The sequence below is a fragment of the Myotis nattereri genome, assembly GCF_964212035.1.
Source record: "Myotis nattereri genome assembly, chromosome: 1".
NCBI classification, from domain to species: domain Eukaryota; kingdom Metazoa; phylum Chordata; class Mammalia; order Chiroptera; family Vespertilionidae; genus Myotis; species Myotis nattereri.
Genome location: NC_138075.1, coordinates 48,403,560 through 48,429,848, shown reverse-complemented (window position 1 = coordinate 48,429,848; position 26,289 = coordinate 48,403,560). Strand labels below are relative to the sequence as shown.

Here is a 26,289-nt window from a genome sequence, read left to right as displayed (position 1 = left end):
TCCAAGTTAACTTCAGATTTTGTCATCCCAAAGGGGTTAAGAGCCCGGGCATCTGGTGCTTTCAAACATCTCGATGCCCGGCCCCTACCCCAGGTCCGCTGAGTGGGAATGTCCAGGGGGCGGGATCCAACCTGCACCGACACAGCAGCACCTGTCAGTGCGCCTCTTCGCGGGAGCTTGGTCAACACCGAACTCTGGCGGCGACTATGGTCACAGCCCGGTTTTCCTCTGTCCGGCGGCTCTTGCTGAGGCTCCCTCGTACCCTACACACTTGAGTCTCACTCACTCGCTCGGCACCAGGAGAAACAGCCAGGCTAGGCCAGGGATGCGCACTTGTTCTGAGTCTCTTCACCTCTCACACCTGTGTTGAGAGTGCTGCATCACACTATCATTTAAAAAGCCATAGAGACTGGGCAGAGGGTTTGTAAAGCTTGTTATAATCGTTAGAGCCCACGGGAATGTTGCAAAAACCAGGCCTGGGAAACTGATCTAGATCAGAGCGCAGACTTTCAACTTCTGGATTTTATACCAATCACTCTATTAATAGAGATACAGACTTTTTTTTCCCTGGGAAAGACATATTTGCACATCAGTGAGCAAAGCATCACTTAGGAGGAATAACAAATATTTCCAGCTAGACAGTGCTTGGCAGATAGTCTGCAGATGTACTTAATAAATAGCAGGGTCACTGAAAACGAGTGATTGTTAGGAAAAATCCTAAATTCTTTTTGGATCACATGTTCATTTCAACAGAGGAAATGCACCACTGACCCACTGGTTAAGAACAGTGGATCCAGAACATCACTTTACGAGCACGTAATTTTTTTTTTAAATTAATCCTGTACTTATGCTTACGTGTGACTTCTCCCCTTCCTCCCCCCCCCTCCCCCCCCCCCCAATTTCAGAGCTTTCTTCTGGTTGATATCTCTACTGCTTTCCTCCTTTGTCTGGTTCGTGGCAAGAGCCATTACTGACAACAGAGATGGACCGATAGAGAAATATCTGCTGATCTTTGGAGTGTTAGTCTCAGTCCTTATCCAAGAAATGTTTCAGTTTGCGTATTATAGACTTTTAAAGTAAGTGAAACATTTGTTTACCCCTTTTCCCCAGTTAATTTGAAGTGTGTTTTAGTAATTTGAAACATTAATGCAGTGTGGTTTTTGAAGATCCATGCCTTCCTGCACAGTTTGTAGCCAAAGGATTAGAACATTTTTAACCTGAAAATATTGAGTATTTTAGCTGTGGATACTCCTTCCTTCATTCACTCATTCAAAAAATATTTTTTTTGATAATTTACTCAATGCTAGGCATTATTCTAGGCACTGAGAATAATATATCATGATTAAAAGACAGTTTCTGTCCTCGTGGAGGTTATGTTATAATGGAAAGTGACAGGCAACAAATGAATGAGTAATTCATTGTGTATTAGAAGATAATTGCTATGAAGAAAAATAAGCTAGAGAAATAGTCATTGAAACAACAACAAAAACTGTTTCACCTTAGAATTTATACCAGCTTCCCTTTGCCACTGACTAAAATAAATAATTCTTATAGATATTATGCCTACCATTATTTTGATTGTATTAGGGAAAATAAGGGTTCATTTTGTGATAGTTCATGTGATTTCATATCTGTAATAGGAAAACACATTTGAAAAAAAAGCTATGGGCATGAGTTCCCCTTTAGGGAACTTTAGGCCAGAAAGCAGGTCATCTAGGATTCATGAGGCCGTCACATGAAACCAGTGATTTGAAACACAGCTTGAACTTAGAATCATGTTTTCTTTCAGGCAGTCATGAGATCGGCTTTGATTATGTAGTAAAGTTTAGTAGAATGATAAATGTACTCTTTCCCTTTTGGCACATGAGCTAGTTAAGCCACTCCATGAATTTCATGGATGTAACCAAGACAGAACCTCAACAATATCTCTTATAATAACTTCTGGTAATCTGTTCTTGCCGATATGCTAAGCTTTCAATATTGTTTACTGGTTGCTTTAAACAACAGACATTGAAATTTAATAAATGAAGCAATTTAAATTACAAATTGAAAACCATGAAGCCATTGCTTAACAAGCAAAAGTCATATCTTAGAAAAGATTTAAATATGAAATTTCCATTAGTTCATGGACATATTAAAAAGCAACCAACAGCTGTCAAGGATAAAATTTATGTTTCCACAGGAATACATTATCCTTAACAGATCAACATGAATCTGTGGTTGTATGGAGCATTTTAACAATAGAATATTATTAAGGCAATCAAAATCTCCCTCTTTCTGGCCTCTGCCCCCCTCAAGAAACATACAGTCAGATGAAATCCCTGTCCCCTGGTGCTTGTCTCTCTCACAGCTAAATGTTCCTCATTTCTTCACCTAGGCCAGCGATGGCGAACCTTTTGAGCTCGGCGTGTCAGCATTTTGGAAAACCCTAACTTAACTCTGGTGCCGTGTCACATATAGAAATTTTTTGATATTTGCAACCATAGTAAAACAAAGACTTATATTTTTGATATTTATTTTATATATTTAAATGCCATTTAACAAAGAAAAATCAACCAAAAAAATGAGTTTGCGTGTCCCCTCTGACACGCGTGTCATAGGTTTGCCGTCACTGACCTAGTCCTTGGAAGACATGTCTGTGGCTTCCAAACCTTTTCCGGCCCGTGTTTTTATGCCAGTGGACATGTCCCTCTTGGTCAGTGCCTGGAGCCTGCCTGTGCTCCGGACCCAGCAGAGCACCCCGTGATCACAGTGTGCGGAGGCGGGCGGCCCTTTCCTCTCTGCCTGGGCACCGTTCTCTTCCGACCTCAGCGTCTAAGGCTGCTCTGGGTTTCCTGTCAGCAACATCTCTGGCTCATGTTGCTTTTGCATTTTCACATACGGTGATTCTAATGTTGAAGCAAAACTTTGAATAGATTTTCACAGTTTAAGACATGGATTTAGTAAGCCTTTAGGACTCAGGGTATCTTCTTATTTCTTCACAGTTCCCACCTGAAATGCAACTTTTTTTAAAAAAAGTTTTTATTGATTTCAGAGAGAGCAAGGGAGAGGGAGAGATAGATAGAAACATCAGTGATGAGAGAGAATCATTGATTGGCTGCCTCCTGCACTCCCCACACTGGGAATCGAGCCCATAACCCGGGCATGTGCCCTGACCAGGAATCAAACTGTGACCTCCTGGTTCATAGGTAAACGTTTCAACCAGTGAGCCACACCGGCCAGGCTGACATGTAACTCTTTATTGGTACTAAGCTTTGGTTCCAAAGGGCTACCACTGAACGTTGGTTGACATTTTAATGAGGGTAGTGAGGGAACAGGGCCACGTGCAGAAAGAATTATGGCTGTCAATCGGCAGGCTCTCATGCCAGCAAGTTCAGAGAAGCCTCTTTGGCCTTCCAGAAAAAGCATGTTTACTGCTCCAAAAGGACCTTTGGAAATTTGCAAATAAGATATTAGAACAAACCTGTATTAGCAGGAGCCTTTGGAATGCATCTTTAGCAAGCCTTTGGAATTTTGTACAGTATCTTCCTAGAAGATTTTAGAAATGTTGGATGTTATGTAGTTATGTGTTAAAACAAGTTTGAGAATTATTACGATACCTTTATTCATGGCTAACATTTGTATAGATGCATTTAAATTCTTCTCTTATGCCACACTATCTTCAAATATAGGAACTCTGGCTTAATCAAGGTTTTAAGTGTTCCATTGCCAAAGTGCATTTTGAACATTTAAATTTAAAGTACGTCCTCAAATTTTTGTTATCTGACGTTGATGCCAAGATGAAAATGTGGAGAGTTTGCACCAGTATTTTTTTTTTTTTACATTTATGGACTTGAATCAAAATATTTATCATTGCAGTCTACCTAAGTTTATTTTATGGTCAAGTCTTCAGAACAGTACTTCATCTTGAGTGAATGAATTCTAACTTTCAGCCTAGCAAAGAGTTGCACTGTGAAAATTGGCTACAAGTGGCAGCCCTTTCTATCTTAATTTTTTTTTTTAAATCCAAGTTATGGTCCTGTACATTGCCTAAAACCTACATTCGAATTTTTTTTTTGGCTTGATTGAAGTTTTTGTAGTTTAATTCAGTTTTGTCTTATAATGCTAATACCATAAATATTTAGTAATTTGAGAAGATTTTTCATTTATAAAATAAGTTAAGACAATCATTGCTATAATTTCTTAAGAGGCATATTTTTTTTAAATTTCTACAATGATGTATTTAATTTATATGCATATTCCTTTGTACTGGCCCTCTCTTACACACACGTACAAAAAAAAAGAATCAGAACAAAGGAGAAAGATGGAATGATTTATCAGTAGTTTTTCCAAGTTTATATTTTTAAAATCGGGCTTTCTCTTTTTTGTTCTTGGAAACTATCACAAATGAAAACAAAGAATTTTCCACTTCAGTACAATGGTCGTAATAAGAACACTGTCCCGCACACCATCAGTCGTGTGTTTTGTCAGGAACACGGAAACGGGTGGTGTTTTGTGCTTTCTCACTTCCTGATCTTAACATGGAGAACTATCAGTGCCATAGACCTTTCCTCCCACAAACTTGTAATATAGAATGAGAAAGTTTATTAACTTCTGAGTTTATATATTTAATATATTTGGCGTAGTACTTTGCTATTCCAGATAGCAAAAATCTTTTATTCATTACTGAGCAATTTATATAAAACAAAAATCCTCCAAAATTTATCGCTTCTTTTATACCATTATACTATCCATTTGTTGATGGAGAGTATTGCTGCTATGTTTCTAAGCTTTAATTAGCCTTTAACACCATTCCCGTGACACATACGTTTGTTGTTCAGGAAAATTGGACATTTTAGTTGGTTACTGCTCCAGAGAAAGAGGTTGGCAATCATTGACTCATGATCCTACCAAATGGAGAATGAAATGGCAAATTGTTTCTTTTGAGTCTAGAAAAACAAGACTCTTTTTCGTTCTGCTTATTACTATTTTGGTTGACCTCTGCATTGCCTTTAATTTAATGATATTTATAGTAAATATAACTTAAGTATCCCTTGAGTCAGGATCATTGTCGCAGAGATTGTAGCCAACAAGGGTTAGTAATGGTGACCACAGTGGACCCGACCAGCCACACCTTGCATTCCTAACACATCTGTGTGGGGAGCAGGGAAAGTTTGTGAATTGTCCACAGCAGAAGCACAGATGTGATCCCTCTAAGGATCATTTCTTGGTAAGCAATTTCCTAATCTTTCATTCAGGTATTCATTTAGTTTCTTTTTTGATGGTAGCATTATATTCCCCCCTGATTATTTTTCCCCTGAAGCCTGTATGGGCGGGGAGGGGAGGAATATGAATCAAATATGTAAATATTTTAGAATCAGACAGCCATATGATTAAATACCCACATAGGAGTTTAGACCATCATTATTATAGGATTTAAGAGAAAGGAGAGATAGTGATTACCAATCATTGGTAAAGACGGTTTCTTTGAGAAATTCCTGCCTGAAATAGACTGTGAAGTTTGAATACAAGTGAGGTTCTATAGATTGGAAACCAGAAGGGAGGGTGGCAGAATAAGTATAGCCAGGTGGAAGATATAAGGAAGTACCAACACAGCGGGGTTGAAGATGTATCTCTCTGGGAAAAGGAAAAATTTCAGTGACAGCCCTGGATGGTGTCACTGAGTTGGTTGAGCATCCTCCTGTGCATGAGAGGTCACCGGTTCCAATTCCCCATCAGGGCACATGCCTGCATTCCTGGCTTGCTTACCAGTAGGGGATGTGCAGGAGGCAGCTGATTGATGATTCTCTCTCGCTGACATTTCTCTCTCTCATTCTCTCTCTCTAAAAAAAAAATCAATAAAAAAATTTTAATATTCAGAGTGGTAAATGCCATAGGATATATATTTTTTAAATTTTTGGAGGGTTGACATTGCTTAATAGGATCATATAGATTTCAAGTGTACATTTCTGATTCAAGACCTGTATATTGCCCTGTGTGTCCATCACCCAAAGTCAAATCATTTTCTGTCACCATATATTAGTCCCCCTTAACCCTCCATCCCCTCTCACCCCCTTCCCTCTGGCAACCACCACATTGCTCTTTGTGTCCACGAGTTTCAGTTTTATATCCCACATATGAAGGAAATCATATGGTTCTTAGTTTTTTCTGAATGACTCATTTAGCGTAATAGTCTCAAGGTCTATCTATGCTGTCACAAATGGCAGTATTTCATCTTTTCTTATGGCTGAATAGTATTCCATTGTGCATATGTACCACATCTTCTTTATCCAATCATCTATTGAAGGACACTTTGGTTGTCTCTATGTCTTGGCCACCGTGAAGAATGCTGCAATGAACTTAGGGGTGCATATATCTTTGTGAATACATGTTTTCGAGTTTTTCGGGTATATACCCAGGAGAGGGATTGCTAGGTCATATGGTAACTCTACTCTTAATTTTTTGAGGAATCACCAGGCTGTTTCCCATAGTGGCTGTACCAGTTTACACCACTCACTCCTGAAGCAGTGCTCACTCCCTCCCTGTTCCTCCCAGCCAAAGGAAGGAATTGCTGGCTACTGCTGGTTTCCTCGCCTCTTCTGGCCAAGGGGGCTGGGGCCTGGAGCCCCCCACTGCAGGGTGCATCCATGGCCATCTGAGCTCTCCTCCCTTCTCGCCTTCCCATTTGTTCCCGTTTTCCCACCTCTATGTGCTTCAATGTGTGGATCCTGCAGGCGTGCCTCTATATTGAGCAGGGAGGCCTTTGCTGAGTTATAGTTGATCAACTTGTTAAAGTTTCAGGGGGAGAGACCAAGGTGCTCTCTCATGCTGCCACTCCTCTGATCACCATAGGATATTGAACTAAGTATTTACTAATCTCAGGAAGTAGTCAGAAGTATTGCTTTTTTCCTGATGTCTTGTTTACTTATATTTTTCTTATTTTTCTCTTTTATGTGAAGATTAGATAAAAAGTAAAAGTGGGTTGGAAATTTTGGTTGATTTTAGGTTAATTGCAAATTTGCTGTTTTGTTTTTTAATGGACTTTGGATTTAGAGTATAGCCTTACCAAAAGCCTTATTAAGTGTCTGGATTTTGAAGTATTGCATGTATTTTCCTGATATACTACTTTTTCTTTAAAAAAATTATCTGTGTGGTTTTATTTTAGAAAAGCCAATGAGGGTTTGAAGACTATTAATCCAGATGAGCCAGCACCTTCTATGCGACTGCTGGCCTATGGTAAGTTAGAATTGCATGGTCATTAAGAAAGAAATAAAATTTGGCATGAAAGCCATTTTTGTCTTTTACATCTTTGTGGATATAGTATTTTATTGCTGTCTGGTCTCTTGGTATATATTGTTTATTTTTCTAGCTTTTCAGGGCCCTTATGTAAAGGGGGAAATGATTGCAGGTGATGTTTATCTGTGTGTCCATTAAATATTAGCCAGGTTTGAAAGTTAAGTTTTTAAGACTCTAGTTAACTAACAATTTCTAAGTGAGATTCCTGTTACCTACTCTCGATGGTTACCATGACTTTGGCTAGACTAGGAGGACTCATTATATTGCTATAGTTAATACCTCTGCATATTTTTTAGAATTATGTTGTGTGTGTTTTTTTGTGGGGGTGGGAGGTTGTTAATCCTCACATGAGGATATTTTTTTCCATTGGTTTTCAGAGAGAGTGAAGGTGAGGGAGGGAGGGAGGGAGAGAGAGAGAGAGAAAGAGAGAGAGAGAGAGAGAGAGAGAGAGAAACATCCATGTGAGAGAGACACATCGACTGTGCCTCCTGCACACACCCTGATTGGGGCAGGGAGCAAATGGCAACCAGGTACATGCCCTTGACCAGGAATCGAACGTGCGGCCTTTGGTGCTCCGGTCGATGTTCTAACCTCGGAGCCACACTAGCCAGGGCTAGAATTACGTTTTTAAAATTGGATCTAGGTCTGTAAGTTGAATCGGCCAGTTTGGCCCAGGGATCACTTCTTACACTGCAGTCACACTTCACGTACAGTTCCGAGCTCTAAGCCATCGCACTTAGACTGTTATCACTAAAGCCAGAGCTTCAGCATCGTATCCTTCCCCATTTCACCTGTTGCTTCTGTCTAGATCTTTTTCATTTCTCTGCTACATCCCACTAGTCATTCCCTTTCCTCTTCTCACTCGATTCATCATTTAGCCAAGCACCTGCCTCTTCTGAGCCGGCTTTCCACTGTTTCCCCGATAGCATGTGCACCTTTTCCCCTTCCACAAAATAGTATTTCCCAGTCCTTGGAAATTTGAAGACAAATCATAGCGTGAAAGGGTTTAACAGTGTTTTTTTCCTGCCTCTTTAGTTTCTGGCCTGGGCTTTGGAATCATGAGTGGAGTATTTTCCTTTGTGAACACCCTGTCTGACTCCCTGGGGCCAGGCACAGTGGGCATTCATGGAGACTCTCCCTACTTCTTCCTAAATTCAGGTATGTGCCTGGTAGCTGTGAATGTTGAAGCTTCTGATCTAATTGATCATCCTGTTGGAGTTCCCTGGCTTAGGAATTCAATTGAATAGAAATTTATGTTATATTTTCTAATAGGCACCACAAAGTAAAGGATAGGAAAAGAAAAACTTTGAGAGGAAGAGATCACACAAAGAACTTGTATGCATACATGCATAACCCATGGACACAGGCAATAGGGTGGTGAAAGCCTGGGGCGGGCTAGAACTAGAGCATTATCAGGGACTTAGAGCCCCTTGTTCCTCATCACTCCTTCCTCGCAGGTAACCTGATTCTGTTACTAATTTCCTAGTTTAATCAGGGTTGAAAGTCAGGTTTCTAACACGTATACATGTTTTGTTTTGAAAGTTTTACCTTCACGTATGTATCTGAAAGAAAATTAGTGTTTCCTTTTCTTGCCTTTGAACATTTAAAAATAAATCATACTATATTTTTTAAAAAGAAATTGCGAGGAAAAATGATAATAGATGAGTTGACTTTTTAAACTCAAAGATACAGTATAAAAGGGCCAACTCATTTCAAAGAGCTTTTTTATCCACAAGATAAAAATTGTCATCATGATGTAGTGATCACATTTGAGAGTTGGTGATGTACATAATTAACATAAGATTTCTCCTTAAAAGAATCTTTTAAACGTACTTTTTAAAAAACTCACCATATGTTTTTTTTTTATCCGCACAAGTTATATCATTGAAATAACATTTCACACATTTTTCAAATTCAATCATTATTTATTGTCTACACTGAGGTAATTTCTATCCTCAAGGAAGTTACCCTTTAATAAAGGAAGAACAAGACTAAAAAATGATTAAGCTTTTCAGTACAGCTTAATAATAGAAAAGATATACAGAGGTATGACCAAATTTAAAAAAATATTGCTGCAGAAGTTTAGAGACATTCTGCATGTTGTAGTGACCCCAAACCCACTGGACACTTGTTCACCATTTTGATACAGGCCTGGGCATCTCCTGCCTTGATTACTATCACCAACCTCCACTTTCCATGTGAATCCATCCTGTATGCAGCCACCAAACTATATAAAAATGTGTCATGGTTTCCCAAGGTCTGCAGGATAAAGTCAAGGCCCTTTGCATCTGGCTGTGTGATGAGGATGGGAAAGTGGGTTAGTGGGCCATACTTATTTAGTGGCGCTTCCAACATAGCAAATTATCTTTTTTAAAACATTCCATAATTAGAACATTTTTTAATGATTATAGTACTGAGTGTCAGTTTCTTAGAGTAAATGTAATATTAATAGCTACAGTATGTTAGATTCTAATATAAAACAAAACAAAACATAATCAGGAGATTGTGTTACTGCAACGGTTTTCTATATTTTCTTAAATTGTCCTGTTAGCCCTAACCGGTTTGTCTCAGTGGATAGAGCATCAGTCTGCGGACTGTAAGGTCCCAGGTTCGATTCCGGCCAAGGGCATGTACCTTGGTTGTGGGCACATCCCCAGTAGGAGGTGTGCAGGAGGCGGCTGATCGATGTTTCTCTCTCATTGATGTTTCTAACTCTCTATCCATCTCCCTTCCTCTCTGTAAAAAATCAATAAAATATATATTTTTTAAAAATTGTCCTATTATACTGCTACATCAGCAACCTTTGGATATGAAATAGTGTTCTCCTAAGGCAGCAGTTCTCAACCTGTGGGTTGCAACCCCTTTGGCGGTCAGACGACCCTTTCACAGGGGTCGCCTAAGGCCATCCTGCATGTCAGATATTTACATGACGATTCATAACAGTAGCAACATTACAGTTATGAAGTAGCAACGAAAATAATTTTATGGTTGGGTCACAACATGAGGAACTGTATTTAAAGGGCCAGAAGGTTGAGAACCACTGTAAGGGAACTTACTTTTCTGCCACCTTTTTTCACTAGAGGGTGCTAATTCACTATAGTGAGCTAGGCCGTTTTCCTAGGACTAGCTTTCAGTAATTCTTTTGGGAGAAGGTAAAAGAAACATATGCTAGCAATTTGAGGATTGTATTTGTAATTTCTATAAATTCACAGAAAATTTTAAAGAAAATATTTGTCCGGCTGGCGTGGCCCAGTGGTTGAGTGTCGACATATGAAATAGGAGGTCACGGTTCGATTCTTGGTCAGGACACATACATGAGTTGCAGGTTCGATCCCCAGTGTGGGGCGTGCAGGAGGCAGCCAATCAATGATTCTCTCTCATCATTGATGTTCCTATCTCTCTCCCTCTCCCTCCCTGTCTGAAATCAATAAAGATATATATTTAAAAAGAAAATAAAGTATTTTAATGTCTAAGTTAGGATGGCAGGCTGACCTGCTGTGAATATGGACCTGTAGAGTGAAAGAACAGCTGTTACTTTATCATGTGCAAGAGTTTCTTATTAGTATAACTCTGTTCTTTGTAGCATAAACATTTAAGAAATTGCCTTTTATCGTATTTTAAAATAACTCCTAATTTGTATATATTTGCATTTGTTATTTATGATTGTCATTGTTACCATTTATTTAGCATGAGCCCATTTTGAATTTTTCAGTTAGATCTATAAGTTTATATGTTGTTTAACATATTCCATTACAAATAAGGAATATGGGGGCCATTAATTAGTATACCTATGTTAGTGTAAGATATAGATTATATGATAGCTATATGTACATAGGTTTTCAAGTAAAATTGGTATAGGACATTGTCAGTACGGTGAATGACCTAGAAGCTGTGTCTTACGGAGCATGATAGGTAGCATAGGTAGGTATCGTTTATAAATAACATATATATGTATAAGTTCTTTTTTATTTGTAATTGTGTAGTAGGCTAGCATTAACTTGGTAATGCCATATAGAGGCAAAAGGATGGGAATTTGAATCCTAAGCTCAACTATTATCCTGGCTCATTAATTTCGTATTCTGAACAAGTCCATTTGATCATTTCAAAAATAATTATTAAGCACTTTTATTCAATAGGAATTATACCAGGCTATGAAAATACAGCCCAGTAAAGGTAGCAGGGAATAAAGACAACAGCTAATTATAGTAAAGTGCGATAGACACTATGATGAGGAAGATCTATAAGCACACAGAACACAAGCTCTGACCTATGCTCGGATGCTATTGTACTTCTCCTTTGTAGTACTTACTGAAGTTGTATTAATTGGTCAACTGTGTAGTTATTTGTTTAGGTCTTTCTCTCTAAGATGCTAAGGACTGTCTGTCTTGTTCACTGCAGTATCCTCAGCACCTTGTGGAATATTTTGTTCTTAGGTAGATCCACAAATATTTATTTTATTTTATAACTTTATCTTAATTTTTTTAAATATTTGTATTGATTTCAGAGAGAAAGGGAGAGGGATGGAGAGATAGAAACATCAATGATGAGAAAGAATCATTGATCGGCTGCCTCCTGCACGCCCCACACTGAGGATCAAGCCTGCAACCTGGGCATGTGCCCTTGGCTGGAATCGAACCTGGGACCCTTTAGTCCGCAGGCCAGTGCTCTATCCACTGAGCCAAACCAGCTAGGGCTGTCTTTATTGTTTGAAAGTATTACAGATGCCCCCTTTTTTCCCCATTGATCCCTTCTAGCCCATATTTGCTCCCCTCCCCAGGCCTTCACCATACGAGGCACAGCTTATGGAGGAAATGATATTTTAGTAGAGAATTAATTGGTGAATACAGTCATGAACTCAGAACGGATACTAGGTTCTGAGAAATGTGTCGCTAGGCAGTTTGTCCTTGTGTGAATGTCACAGATTGTACTTACACGAACCTAGATGGTGTCGTCTGCTGCACACCTACACTATATGGTACAGCCTATTGCTCTTTGGCTATAAGCATGTATAGCATGTTCTTGTACAAAATAGCAACAGATTAAATCAAGCACAAGAGAAAATGATACAATCAGGAGATCCGGTAAACATGAGAGGTCTGAGGCTGCTGCTGGTGCAACATGGCACAGAAAGATCACCATGCCTTTCTGTAGGAGAAATCAATGTGGTCCGACCACATATGGAATATTGTGTTCCGTTCTGAGCATTTTATTTAACAGGAATACTGAAGAACTAAAATTGGTATAGGACATTGTCAGTACGGTGAATGACCTAGAAGCTGTGTCTTACGGAGCATGATTGAAGGAAGGAGGAATATGGAGCTTGAAGAAAAATGAAAGTGTGAGGAATGTGGGAGATTCCATTTTTGTTCCAACTTGTCATTTCTCTGTAATAGAATTATACAGCCACATCCTTGCCTGGCCTCATGGTGGCCGGAATGTACTTCCCTGCCCCTGACTTTGAGCTCACTCATGTGACTTGCATTGGCCGATTAGTGGATGTGATGTAAGTCGGAGGCTTAAAAAGCACTGGTATGGTTGGCCTGCCCTCCGGGGCTCTGCTCATGTGCCATGAGAACATGCCTCACATAGCCAATGCCCGTGTAACCTGGACCCCAGAATGAAGATGCATAGAGCAGACCTGAGCCCAGCATGCAGTGGGCAGCCAGACCCAGCAGCCTGCAGCAGAGCTGCCCAGCAGAACCCAGCCTTCATTAGTCAACTTCAGACCAGTGAGCATGAGAATAAATCCTTGCGGTTGTAACCCAGTGAGTTTTCTCATTTATTCACTTTTACAGTATTTTAAAGTATAAGCTCTCCAATGTGGCAGTTTATTAAATGTTTGAATTTTTATTTTATTTTTTATTGAATTTATTGATGTGACATGGGTTCACAAAACCATATAGGTCTCAAATCTACAACTCAGCAAAACATCATCTGCACACTGCATCGTATGCCCAGGACCCAAAGCAAAGTCTCTTTCTATCTCCATTTATCGCCCCTTTGCACACCTCCACCTACCTCCAACGCATTTCCCCTCTGGCTGTCACCACACTGTTGTGTGTGTCTGTGTGTTACATAATGTTTTTTCAATCCCTTCACTTTCTTTCATCCACCCACTCCAACTCCCTTTCCTCTGACAACTGTCAGTCTATTCCATGTATTCATGCCTCTGTTTCTATTTTGTTTGTCTATTTATTATTATTCTATAGATTCCACATATAAGTGAGATCAGATGATACTTGTCTTTCTCTGACTGGCTTTTTCACTTAGCATAATAATCTCCAGTCCATCCATGCTATAGCAAAAAGTAAGATTTCTGTCTTTTTTTTTTTTTTTTTTTTTTTTTTTTACAATCAAGCAGTATTCCATGGTGTAAATGTACCACAGCTTTTTTTATCCACTTATCTACTGATGGGCACTTGGGCTGTTTCCAGATCTTGGCTATTGTAAATAATGCCGCAGTGAACAGAGAGGAGCATATGTTCTTTCAAATTAGAGTTCCAAGTTTCTTTGGATATATTCCAGAAGTGGCTTGTTGGGTCAAAACGCAGTTCCGCTTTTAATATTTTGCGGAAACTCCATACTGATTTCCCCAGTGGCTGCACCAGCCTGCATTCCCACCAGCAGTGCACTGGGGGTTCCCTTTTCCCTACATACTTGCCAGCACTTATTGTTTGTTGATTTGTTGACAGCCATTCTGACAGGTGTGAGGTGATCCCTCATTGTGGTTTTAATTTGCGTCTTTCTGATGATTAGTGATGTTAAGCATTCTTTTCATATGTCTATTAGGCCGCCTGTATGTCCTCTTTGGAGAAGTGTCTATGCAGATCCTTTGCCCATATTTTAATTGGGTTGTTTGTCTTCTTGGTGTTGAATTTTATAAGTTCTTCATAAATTTTGGATATTAACCCCTTAACAGATGTATCATTGACAAATATGCTCTCTCATTTGGTGAGTTCCCTTTTCATTCTATTAATGGGTGGTTGTCTTTTTGCTGTGCAAAAGCTTTTTAGTTTGATTTGGTCCTACTCGTTTATTTTTTCCTTTATTTCCCTTGCCCAAAGAGACATAACAGTAATAAATGTTTAGATTTTTAAATGAAAGTTCCTTATAAGCAAGACTATCTCAAATAACTACATTACCAATTGCAAAGTGGTAGAAAAAATACAGCATCTATTAATCACATGGAGAAAATGATAGGCCACAGAGATTAAGCTGCAATTTTTACTCTTTTCTGAATTTATTAGAATGTTAATCCTATGTAATAAAAAATAGACTGAACGGTGGAACAACCGGTCACTATGATGCATACTGACCACCAGGGGAGCTGCCCCCTGGTGGTCAGTGTGCTCCCACAGGGAAGTGCCACTTAGCCAGAAGCCGGGCTCACGGCTGGCGAGTGCAGCGGTGGTGGCCAGAGCCTCTCCCGCCTCCACAGCAGTGCTACGGATGCCCCACTGGCCGGGAGTGGCTTAAGCAGGCAGTCAGACATCCCCTGAGGGCTCCTGGACTGCAAGAGAGTGTAGAGTGGGCTGAGGGACCCCCCTCCCTCCCGAGTGCACAAATTTCATGCACTGGGTCTCTAGTTTCTTATAATAAACTAGGGGCCCGGTGCACGAAATTCGTGCACTGGGGGGGGGGGAGGGAGAGTGTCCCTCAGCCCAGCCTGCCCCCTCTCACATACTGGGAGCCCTCAGGCGTTGACCCCCATCACCCTCCGATCGCCTGATCGGCCCCTTGCCCAGGCCTGACGCCTCCGCCAGAGGTGTCAGGCTTGGACAGGGGATCCCCATCTCCCCCCAATCACTGGCTCTGGCCCCCACCCAGGCCTGAGGCCTCTGGCCCAGGAATCATGCCTGGGCAGGGGACCCCCATCTCCCTCTGATCGCTTGCTCCACCCCCCGCCCAAGCCTGACGCCTGTGACCCAGGCAGGCTTCAGGCCTGGGCAAGGGAACCATCATATCCCCCCAATCCCCGGCTCCGCCCCCCCACCCAGGCCTGATGCCTCGGCCAGAGGAGTTGACCCTCATCACCCTCCGATCACCAATCACCGGATCGGCCCCTTGACCAGGCCTGAGGCCTCCGGCAGAGGTGTCAGGCCTGGGCAGGGGCGGAGCCTGCAACCGCAGGGAGCTGGGGGTCCCCTGCCCAGGCCTGACACCTCTGGCCTAGGCGTCCAGCCAAGGCAGCGGGGACCTGCAGTGGCAGCGGGGGGCGCCGCGATCGTGAGCTTCGCTTTAGGCCCAGGCAAGGGACCCCTAGCTCCCGGGACTGCCAGCTTCAACTGTGCCCAGCTCCCATCGCTGGCTCCACCCCTACTTCCTCCTATCACTGGCCAGGGTGGAAAAGGCACCTGATTCTCCGATCATGCCAGGGCCGCCTTTGCCCTGCCCCCCAGCTCTTAGCTCCCCCCTGGGTTTCAGATCACTGTCAGTGGCAGGGGGCTTCTTCCTGCTTTCCCTTTCGCCTCCCTGCATTGTGCCTACATATGCAAATTAGCCGCCATCTTGTTGGCAGTTAACTGCCAATCTTAGTTGGCAGTTAACTGCCAATCTTAGTTGGCAGTTAATTTGCATATAGCCCTGATTAGCCAATGAAAAGGGTATTGCCGTACGCCAATTACCATTTTTCTCTTTTATTAGTGTAGATGATCACAGCTAATTACACTGGCTATGACACAAGGATACTCTATATGCTGTACTATGTTATCAATTTTTATCATTAAACTAGGGGCCCGGTGCATGAAGATTCGTGCAAGAATAGGACTTCCTTCCCCTGGCTGCCGGCACCGGCTTCCCTCCGGCACCTGGGACCCGGGTCTTCTCTCTGGCTTCTTGCCTTCACTCTGGCTGGAGCTGCCTTCCACCTTCACTCGCCGCCCTCCTATAGCTCACTCCACCCCTTACCCCAACACCCTCATAGCAGGCGTCTGGCCTCGCCCCTGCCCCCGGCCGCTCAGTGCCTGCGTACCTCCTCGACGCCCACAGGCCCGCCATCTTTGTTGAGTTAATTTGCATAGTCGCTCCTGATTGGCTATGGGTGTCGTGGAGAGATGGTTAATTTACATATTTGTCTATTATTAGTGTAGATGTATGTTTTTATTACATCTGTCATGTAATCGTCTGTTTTCAAGCTGCTCAAATAACAGAATGGAAAATTGTACTTCTGGAAAGTCCTTTCACTAAACCGTGGCCTATTGTAGTCTCTAGTAGTCTGTGATATACTATCAAGTATGCAGAGCACAAGTAGCCCTCTCAGTTGATGCAATTCCATCCTTTCTGTTGCTCAGGTCAAAAACTTTGGAGTAATTCCCAACTCTTCCCTTTGTCTCCTAGCTCACATTCAGTCCAACTACAAATCTTATCTCCAATTTCTATTAAAATCTCACCCCAGTTCTTATGGGCTTGCTTTTGCTTTACATATGACAGGAGGAATAGATGGTTTGAGGGCTAGTTTGGAACAGACATTTAAAGAAAAGTTAAATCTGATGCTGCTGAAACTATTCCAGACCTGAGATAAACATGGGAAAGTCCTAGTTAATTTCAAGAAGTCAATCAATGAAGCATGAATACAAAGTAATAGAATCCTGAGAGCCCACACTCACTGTCCGCTGCCAGATCCCAGGTTTCAGTGAGCACTACTTTAGACCCCACTGCCAATGCCAGCCAATGAGTTTTGATGTGGTTTATTATGTAGCATTTTTTAAAAAAATATATTTTATTGATTTTTTACAGAGAGGAAGAGAGAGGGATAGAGAGTTAGAAACATTGATCAGCTGTCTCCTGCACACCCCACACTGGGGATGTGCCCGCAACCAAGGTACATGCCTTGATGGGGATCGAACCTGGGACCCTTCAGTCTGCAGGCCGACGCTCTGTCCACTGAGCCAAGCCAGTTAGGGCTTATGTAGCATTTTTGTGACAATAGCTGACTAATAGAGAGTTTCAAGTATTTTTAAATGTGTCACTTATGGAAAGAGTTGACTCATGATTCTTCAAGAGCTTTCCTAGGTCCTAGGCTTTCTTAGCACTATTGATATTTGGGGTCAGATAATACTTTGTTGTGGGGCTGTCTTGTGTATTGTAGGGTGTTCAACAGTACCCCTGGTTCTATGTACTATATGTCAGAGGTACCCCACCCCCAGCTGTGGCAACCAAAAATGTCTATAGACATTGACAAACGCCCCCTGGGGGCAAAATCATCCTCGCTGAGAATCACTGAGTTAGAAGGCAGATTTGGAGAATGAACATTCTACAGTGACTGTTTTAATGAAACAAACTCCTAAAATGGAATCATTTGAAGTAGACCCTGTGGGATCTACTTTTTCATTGCATAGGCATCTAGATCAAACAACTTCTAAGGGGCTTCCCCCTCACTCCACACTGATGAGCTAATTTGAGGAGAGAATTTCTTTATTTTCAACATTTGCCAGAGGGATTTTAAACATAAAATTATATCATTGGCAGTCTTTTTGGCTCATAAACATACTTTGGGGGCATAGTCATAATATAAAATATTAACTGCTACTTAAACACCTGTAGTCATTCAAATTGTTTTCAGGATGTCTCCTTTATGATCTAGTTGGTATTAAGAGACAGTACTATGCCTTTCTTATGGACTCTGTATTATGAGATGATTTTTAAAATGTCTCTTTAATCTTGGAGAATGTTATTTGACTAGTAATATATGTACATCTGTATTACAATAAAGTAGGTCATAAAATTCTCTTACATTTGTTAAAGCAAAGGTTTAAAGTTAAGTCCCTGTTACAGGAAAGGCATTTTCATTTAATTTAGTTTTGTGGCCTGATTTCTACTTGGGCTAGGTCATTAGAGATTGAATCCAGGGAGTTTTTGTAACCAAGAGGGATCGAGGAGTGTCACCGAAACTTGACACTCCAGACTCTTATTTGGAAAAAGAAGTCTGAAGCCCATTGCTAGTCACATCCTTTCTGTTGCTGCCCTCACCCAGCAGCAGCCCTTGGCTCTTTCTGGCATGGTTAGAGATACTCTGAAGTTGTCAGGGGAGGCCAGAAGATAGCAACTTCTGTGCTGGCAGGATCCAGTAGTACGATTAGTTGCTATCTTAGGTGATTGTCTTTGCAAGGGCAGAGAAGTAGAAATCAGGAATGAGAGAGAAAGGGGAAAATGAAGATATTTATGAATCTGTGTGCTAGAGTATTTGGGGTATATTCAGGAGGGATGAAAGAACCAAACAGCTAAATGTAGCCTCTTAAAGATAACACTGAAACATTTTGCTTAGAAATAGGTTAGACTGAAATATTTTGTACCAAGAGAATTTGATTTTAAAAATTATCAGTACAGGAAGTCCATTATCAAACTAGACAGCTACAGTTTCACACATACAATACTTATTAGAATTGTTTATCTTTTTATTAATGTTTCAAAGTATTACAAATTATGGAAGCTCCTTTCATTAATCTGGATTATTAACTAATTTTGATAGTCTTATGGTTAATTTAGAGAATTTTTTTTTTTACTTTTAAGAATATTAGAACAAAGTAAATTTTAGGGATAGATTCACTGAAGGAACTTTAGAATTTTATATTTAGGAACATGAAGTGAGAAAGGTTTTGTAATTAAATGATAGTACCCTATAGATACTCTTTGTAAATTCTCACTTCCAGTTGGAGTTAATTCCGCTTAGTAGAGAGAAGTATCAAATGGTATGTATGTATGTGGCAGAATAGTTTAGATATCCATGTCTCTGTTTCTACTGGACCTTGAACCAATTATGGAGAGAATAAACAATAACATTCCAGTATTTTAAATAGCACATTATAATAGTAAAGACTTATGATGACAAAGGGAGTCAGCCAGAAACTAGTGCTAGCTGAATAAATAAGCAGTCCAGTAGAAATGTATGTTGTTTTAATAATTGCCCAAGAGATCAGATATTGTGTTAATAAGACAGTAAACAGTAAAGGTAGGGAGAGTTCCATGAGACTGTGTTTTTGTTTTGTTTTGTTTTAATATATTCTTACTGATTTCAGAGAGGGAGAGAGAGAGAGAATGATGAGAGAGAATCATCGATTGGCTGTTTCCTGTATGACCCCTTCTGGGGATGGAGCCTGAAACCCAGGCATGTGCTCAGACCAGGACTCAAACAAACTGTACCTCCTGGTTTATAGGTCGATGCTTAACCACTGAGGAATACTGGCTGGGCGAGACTGTGTTTTGTGCACCATGATACCCCCAGTGCTTAGATCAGTGCCCGGCACAGACAGGCATAGATGTAGACTGTACTTTGGAGACAGGGCCAATCCATAAAAGGTATTTTTGGGGGCAGGAAAGGGCCTTGCAAACAGAAATGTGGGCCTACGTCAGAGCTAAGGATATCTTGAGGATCTTTGTCTGAAACTCACAGGAGAATGCTCTTTTGGATGAGAATGGACTGAAAATTCCCTAAGTTAGAGCATTTTCCAAGTAGCTGAACTCCAGGACGTGGGAGCGTGATTGGCTGGTTTAATGTTCACGGTAACGTGTAGACAGAAGGGCAAACATAAGCTGACAAATAGATGACACGTTTATGGTGCCATTGCTTTCTCTTGCCATTGGATTGACATCTAGGTTTTAGAAAAACCGTACAGTGTGAACGTTTGTGCTGTGTAGACTGTAGTTTCTACACTGTCTTTTCTGATACAGTAAACTTAACTCCTGAGTGTCTTCAGTGGAATCAACTCTGCACCATCACTTCACCAGACATCTATCTTCAGGGCAGCTTCCCTTTCCAGGATCATCACTGGGGTCAAAATACATCGTTTTAGTTTAGTCAACCTTGTCCTCAGCGTAAAAAATCCCTTTTCTACTTTAGTTAAAGTATTTACCATCATTTACAGAAAGGATAGCACACTGTCACTAGCTGTAACAACTTGCTTTTCTCAGACCACAACAGTTAGGTCTTTTTAATATTGTTTTGTGTGTGTTTTACTTTGTATAAGTGAAATAATAGTCATTTTTCCACAATGTTTTTCCTTCCACTCAACATTATATTCTTGAGATCATTTATATTATAGATTATATAGTATTCCATGTGTGAATATATAGTACTACAGCCTATGTTTTCTGGTAATGATGGACATTTTTTGTTATTACAAAGAGTGCTGATATAAAATATATATATATATCCTTGTGCAAATATATGAGAGTTTCTCTAGAGCAGAGGTTCTCAAACTTGACTGCATCAGAATCAACTGAAGGGCTATTTAAACAGATTGCTGGGCTCATTGTGTCTAATCCTGGGAGTTTGGTGGGGGGTCCCAAAAATTTGCATTGCTTTTTTGTTTGTTTGTATGTTTTGCTAATCTTCACCAGAGGATATTGTGCCATTGATTTTTAGAGAGATTGGTAGGGATGGGGGAGGCAGGGAGAGAAACATTGATGTGAGACACATTGATTGGTTGCCTCCCGAATACGCCCCTATATGGGCTTAGGATTCAACCTTCAACCCAGGTGCATTCCCTTGACTGGGAATCGAACCCAAGACCCTTCAGTGCACAGGCTCTAACCACTTAGCAACACGGGCCAGGGCCCAAGAGATTGCATTTCTAATAAGTTCTCAGGTGCTAGTGATCTGTTGGTTCAAGAACTAACTGCTTCAGAGTTCAGCTCTAGCTGTGGAATCCTGGAGTGAAAGAGCGCAGATTTTTAACTTTAGTAGGTGTGCTAGATGGTTTTCCTACCAGCAGTGTGAAAGAGAAGCGTCAGACCTGAACTTTTGCCAGACTGGTAGGTGTTAATGGTGTCTTATTACATGGCCAAAAAAGGGAGCTCTGTGTGCCTTTTCTTTTTTCATGTTAAAACTTTCAGAATATGTGGAACTTCACCTTTTAAAATGAAGAATATCCAGGACACACACCCCCACAATATTCCACAGGAAAAGCTGTATGCGCTAATCAGATTCAATTTCAGTTGCCTCAGAAGAATATTAGATAATTATGGCAATGTTGAATATGTTTGTTCTTCCATTTGGCCTTTAAAAAAATCCAAGGAGAAATTTCACTTCAGGGAAAACTTGTTTAAAACAAAGATATTCCTGCCCTAGCTGGCTTAGCTCAGTGTTTAGAGAGTTGGCCTACAGACCAAAGAGTCCCAGGTTTGTTTCCGGTCAAGGGCATGTACCTTGGTTGCAGGCTCTTCCTGGGCCTGGGCCCTGGCCAGGGCTCATGCAGGAGGCAGCCAATTGATGTGTTTCTCTCACATTGATGTTTCTCTCTGTATTTCCCTCTCCCACTCTCCCTAAAAAAAAAAAAAAAAATCAATGGGAAAAAAATCCTTAGGTGAGGATTAACAAAAACAAACAAACATAAAGATATTCCATTTAATTGAGAAAAGTGTCTCTTAATTAGTGTGGAAGGCTAATTTAGAAGAAGCTGATTAGATATCACAATAGGTTTATTGCATTCCTCAGAGAAACTTATTTTTGTTGTTGTTAATCTGCACCTGAGGATATTTTTCCATTGATTTTTAGAGAGAGTGGAAAGGAGGGGGAGAGAGAGAGAGAGAGAGAGAAACATTGATTGGTTGCTTCCCACACACACCCCTCGGGATAGAGCCTGCAACTGAGGTACGTGCCCTTGACTGGAATTGAACCCGGGACCCTTTAGTGGCCTGGCCGACACTCTACTCACTAAGCCAAACTGGCTAGGGGTCAGAGACACTTCTTGAAAGCCAGATTCAAGTTGACTTTTAACAGGTTCCCATTCTAGAGAAGCTGCTGCAGAGCTGACCCCTGGTTTAGAAATGTTGTTTTCCAAGTTACATTTGAGCGAATGTGTGTCCTGGCCCTGCTTCTGGCAGGTGGCAGCGAAGCTCCCCCAGTGGTGTGGACCCCCAAGAGCCTGTGTACCACGACCAGGTGACGTGTCCAGTGGGCTTTGGCGTCTGCTGTTTGAATGCCTGAGCACTAATGGGTGGCTGTCTTTCAGCTTTCATGACGCAGGTGATCATATTGCTGCACATGTTCTGGGGCATCATATTCTTTGATGGCTGTGAGAAGAAAAACTGGTACCCCCTTCTTGCAGTTATTCTGACCCACCTGCTGGTGTCAGCCCTGGTGAGTACGGCCACTGTGCTCAACCTGTTTTTTGGAGCTCAGGTCCACCTGTGTACAGTGGTAGATTCCACCCTAAATGAAGTACATGCTCATGGGAAAATGAGGAAATTCAGAAATGTTACTTGAAAGAATGGATGAATGATAGATAAATCATCTAAGTCTTACGACAGAAAGACAACTATTAACTTGTTGGTAGATCTCATTAAAGATGTTTTCCTAGTGTCTTTCTTTTTAATGGGTACAGTCAAACCTGAAATAGTCTTGAATTATGCTTTGTCGTGTAACACATCTTAAACAATCTCCATGTTCTTATAAATATTTTTAATATATAAATTTTAATGGCTTTATATCATCACAGGAAAACTGTATTATAGAATGCTTAACTGACTGATCCCTTCTATTTCTACTTTTGGTTATTATAACGCTGTCTTGGACATCTTTGTACATGAAACTTTTAAACTATATTGTTCCAAGGAATGGAATTATAAGGTTAAATAGTATGAATATTTTTAAAGCCCTTGATGCAAATTGCTAAAATACTACCCACCGGGTTGTATCATTTTTTAAAAAATATATCTTATTAATTTTTTACAGAGAGGAAGGGAGAGGGATAGAGAGTTAGAAACATCAATGAGAGAGAAACATCGACCAGCTGCCTCCTGCACACCCCCCACTGGGGATATGCACACAACCCAGGTACATGCCCTTGACCGGAATCAAACCTGGGACCTTTCAGTCCGCAGGCCGACGCTCTATCCACTGAGCCAAACTGGTTAGGGCAAGGGTTGTATCATTTTTACTCTAACTGATCAATAACAAGAATGACCATTTCAATCCCTTCTTTCTGACATTATAATAATGCCAATTTTCAAGAGAAATGTTTAAAAAGAAAACTTGACTAGATACACTTTTAAATAATTTTGAATGCCTTGGGCCCGACTTTTATTATAGTTTGTCAGATATTTACATCAGAATCATTCCCATCACTGCCTTGTCCAGACCCTTATTATTTCTCATCTAAAGGATGTAAAAGCTTTCTTCTGATGGTGCCCTGTCTTACGTTTCTCTCCTCCCCACCCATTTAGAATTTGTATCAGGTTTTCTTACATTGGCCGCCTTGTCCTGACCCAGGCTTACTGACTCTCCTACCAGTGGTACAGGATACTAACGTTATCCATAATATGATGGCAACTGTGTAAAGTTAAATCTTCATGAGAGAAAAAAAAAAAGATCAGAAAGAGAGTGCATGAAAATATTAAATACATTTATCTCTGGGTGGATTCTTTTAACTCCTTATAGTTTTTGCCATGTTCTAAGTTTTTTACAACATACATTTTATAACCAGAAAGGAAGTTACATGAAAAAGCAAATGTCCTTATGAATCCAATGGACCGTTCATTTGACAAATAATTATGAAGTGCCTTCTATGTTCCAGGTACTGTTCTAGGTGAACAAAACAGTTTAGTGACCAAAACAAAGATCACTGCCTTTATAAGCTAGTAAGAAGGAAGGGGCAATAAGCAATAGACATAATGAGAAATTATATAGCATCTAGAAATCGGTAGGTACTGTGAAAGAAAGGAGAAGTGGAGCAGGTTAAAAGGGATCCAGAGTGTGGGAGGTGGAGGGATGGTGAATTTTTGGATTAGGTAGTCAGCATAGGCTTCAGTGTGAAGGTGACATTTGAGCAAAGACTTGAAGTAGTGGTAGTTCTGCAGCTGGTCTGGAGAAAGCATCCTGGACCGAACAGCCAGGGCAGGAGGTTGAGCATGTCTTCATATAGTTATTGGCCATTTGGGTAATCCTTTGTGAAGTGCCTGTCCTGTCTTTTGCCCATCATTCTATTGGGTTGTCTGTCTGTTTTGTTTGGATTTTTTTTTTTTGGGGGGGGGGGGTTCTTTATATATAGAATGTCCAAAAAATGTTTACACACATTGAATTTGAATCAGGTTTTCTTACATTGGCTTCCTTGACCTCTGAGCCAGTCTTACTGCCTCTCCTACCTAAAACCTTCCAGTGGTACAGGATGCTAACGTTACCCTTAATATGATGGCATCTGTGTAAAGTCAAATCTTTGCTTAGTAAAATATATTTAATTTTCAGAATTGAGCTATCAGCTGTTAAAGAGTGTATATATTTTTTTTGGGGGGGGGACATCCTATACTCTTTAAAAGAGGGCTTTGTCAGATGTATGCATTGCAAATAACTTCTTCTGCAGTGTAGTTTGTCTTTATAGTCTCCTGATGTCTTTTTATGAGCAAAAGTTATTTAATGTAGTCTAATCAATTTTTTCTTTATGTTTTGCACTTAAAATTCAGTGGATTTAAAGTATAGAATTATTCTGAAGAAGAATCCAGAAAATGTTCAATACCTGCCATGCCCACAGATGCCTCTTGAGAAAAGTATTCTTTTTACATAGGTGCTACCTGCAAAATCAGCTATTTCCCTGGCCAGAGCTTATAGGCAGCGTTGACACCTTAGCCAGGGACATGTGCAGGTCGGGTGAGTGAGGAAAGTGAGGAGCCTTGGAGGCACACCCCTAGCCTCTGATTCGAAGAGGTGTACGGTGACAAACTGGCCCAATCAGATCCTCCCTTTTGTTAAGTGCAAATGCTAGGCTAGATGCAAACCTATCTCCCCACCTGACCCTGGCCCGGCAGAGAATCCCTCCTCTTGTAAAGGTCAGTTCCTCCACTTGGGTTCTAGACCTAATTCTTTTCTACTAAAGACTTTGCTCCTTTGACTGTCCTCTGTCCTCCTTCACCAGCCTTTCCATCTCTGTATCAGCTAACAGACATATCTTCATAAAACTTCATTATTGCCTTCTCCCCTCCCAGCACCACCCTCTTTTCCCCTGTCCCCCATCACCGCAAAGCTTCTCAGAGTGATCCCCTGGATTGTCTTCACTCCTTCACCTCTCATACTTCTAGCCCAATCTAGTTTCTGCTCAACCACCCCTTTAAAACTGCACTTGTCAAGGTCAAAATGACCTTTGTTTCTACAAATCTAATGGGCAATGTTCTTTTTTCATCTCGGCAACCTTTAAAAAGAGTTGACCACTTTTCTGAGACATTTTTCTATTCTGACTTCTGCATCACACTGTCCTGGTTTTCCTCTGACCCCACTGCTGGCTCTTCTCAGAGTCCTTGCTGACTCTTTTTTAATAAGTCAGGCCAATGGAGTGGTGTTGACACTTCTGATGTGTTCCTGTGATACCGAACAGCACAAACAATTCATAAATGTTCTCAGGGCTTGATCTTGACTTTTCTTTTCCCTTCTCTCTGCAAAAGCTCCCTGGGTAACTTCATTCGTAGCCATGGTTTTAAATACCATCTATGGACTGTGCCTCTATATTCCTGTTTCTAACCCAGGCCTCTCCTCTCCCATACTCATATATCTAACTGCTTACATGACATCTGCCTTTTGAAATCTGACAGGCATGTCACCCTTAACATGTCCTCTTTGGACTAGATTCTCACCCACCACTCCAAGCTTGGTCTTCCTCAAGTCTTTGTTATCACATTAAGTAGCACCACCATTTTTCTAAAGCCAGAAACGTGGCCTCTCACTGTCCCTCACATTCCATCCATCAGCAAGTCAGTTCTTTTCATCCACTCTCCATCTCTACCTCCACCTAGTCTAACTCACCATCCTGTACTCTCCCGTCCAGTACAAAATCTTCCTCACTAGTCTCACTGCTTTCACCATCGCCTCCTTTAATCTTTCTCTGCAGTTTAAAAATCTAACTCAAGTCATTCAGCTCCCCTACCGGAAACACTGTGACCCTCCATTGCACTGAGTGTAAAATCCACACTCCTTACCAACATGCTCTGTAGCTGGCTGCCCTCCTCTCCAACCTCATCTCATGTGCTGCCCCTCCATCGCTACACGTGATTAATACTGACTATTCTCAGGGTCTCAGCTGTCCGAGCTCCTTT

The 26,289-nt window shown here is 41.0% G+C and overlaps 1 protein-coding gene across 1 annotated transcript in view; it reads left to right on the top strand.

Moving 5' to 3' along the window:
• The window catches only part of APH1B (aph-1 homolog B, gamma-secretase subunit), a gene marked incomplete at its 5' end in the record, with an annotated part of 60,384 nt that overhangs the window by 472 nt on the left and 33,623 nt on the right, over positions 1-26,289 (top strand). The window contains 4 exons of the mRNA XM_081094447.1: positions 906-1,076; positions 7,145-7,215; positions 8,311-8,433; positions 22,224-22,351. Of these exons, the coding sequence (XP_080950573.1) occupies positions 906-1,076; positions 7,145-7,215; positions 8,311-8,433; positions 22,224-22,351 (493 nt within the window). The remainder of the gene's footprint in view (positions 1-905; positions 1,077-7,144; positions 7,216-8,310; positions 8,434-22,223; positions 22,352-26,289) is intronic.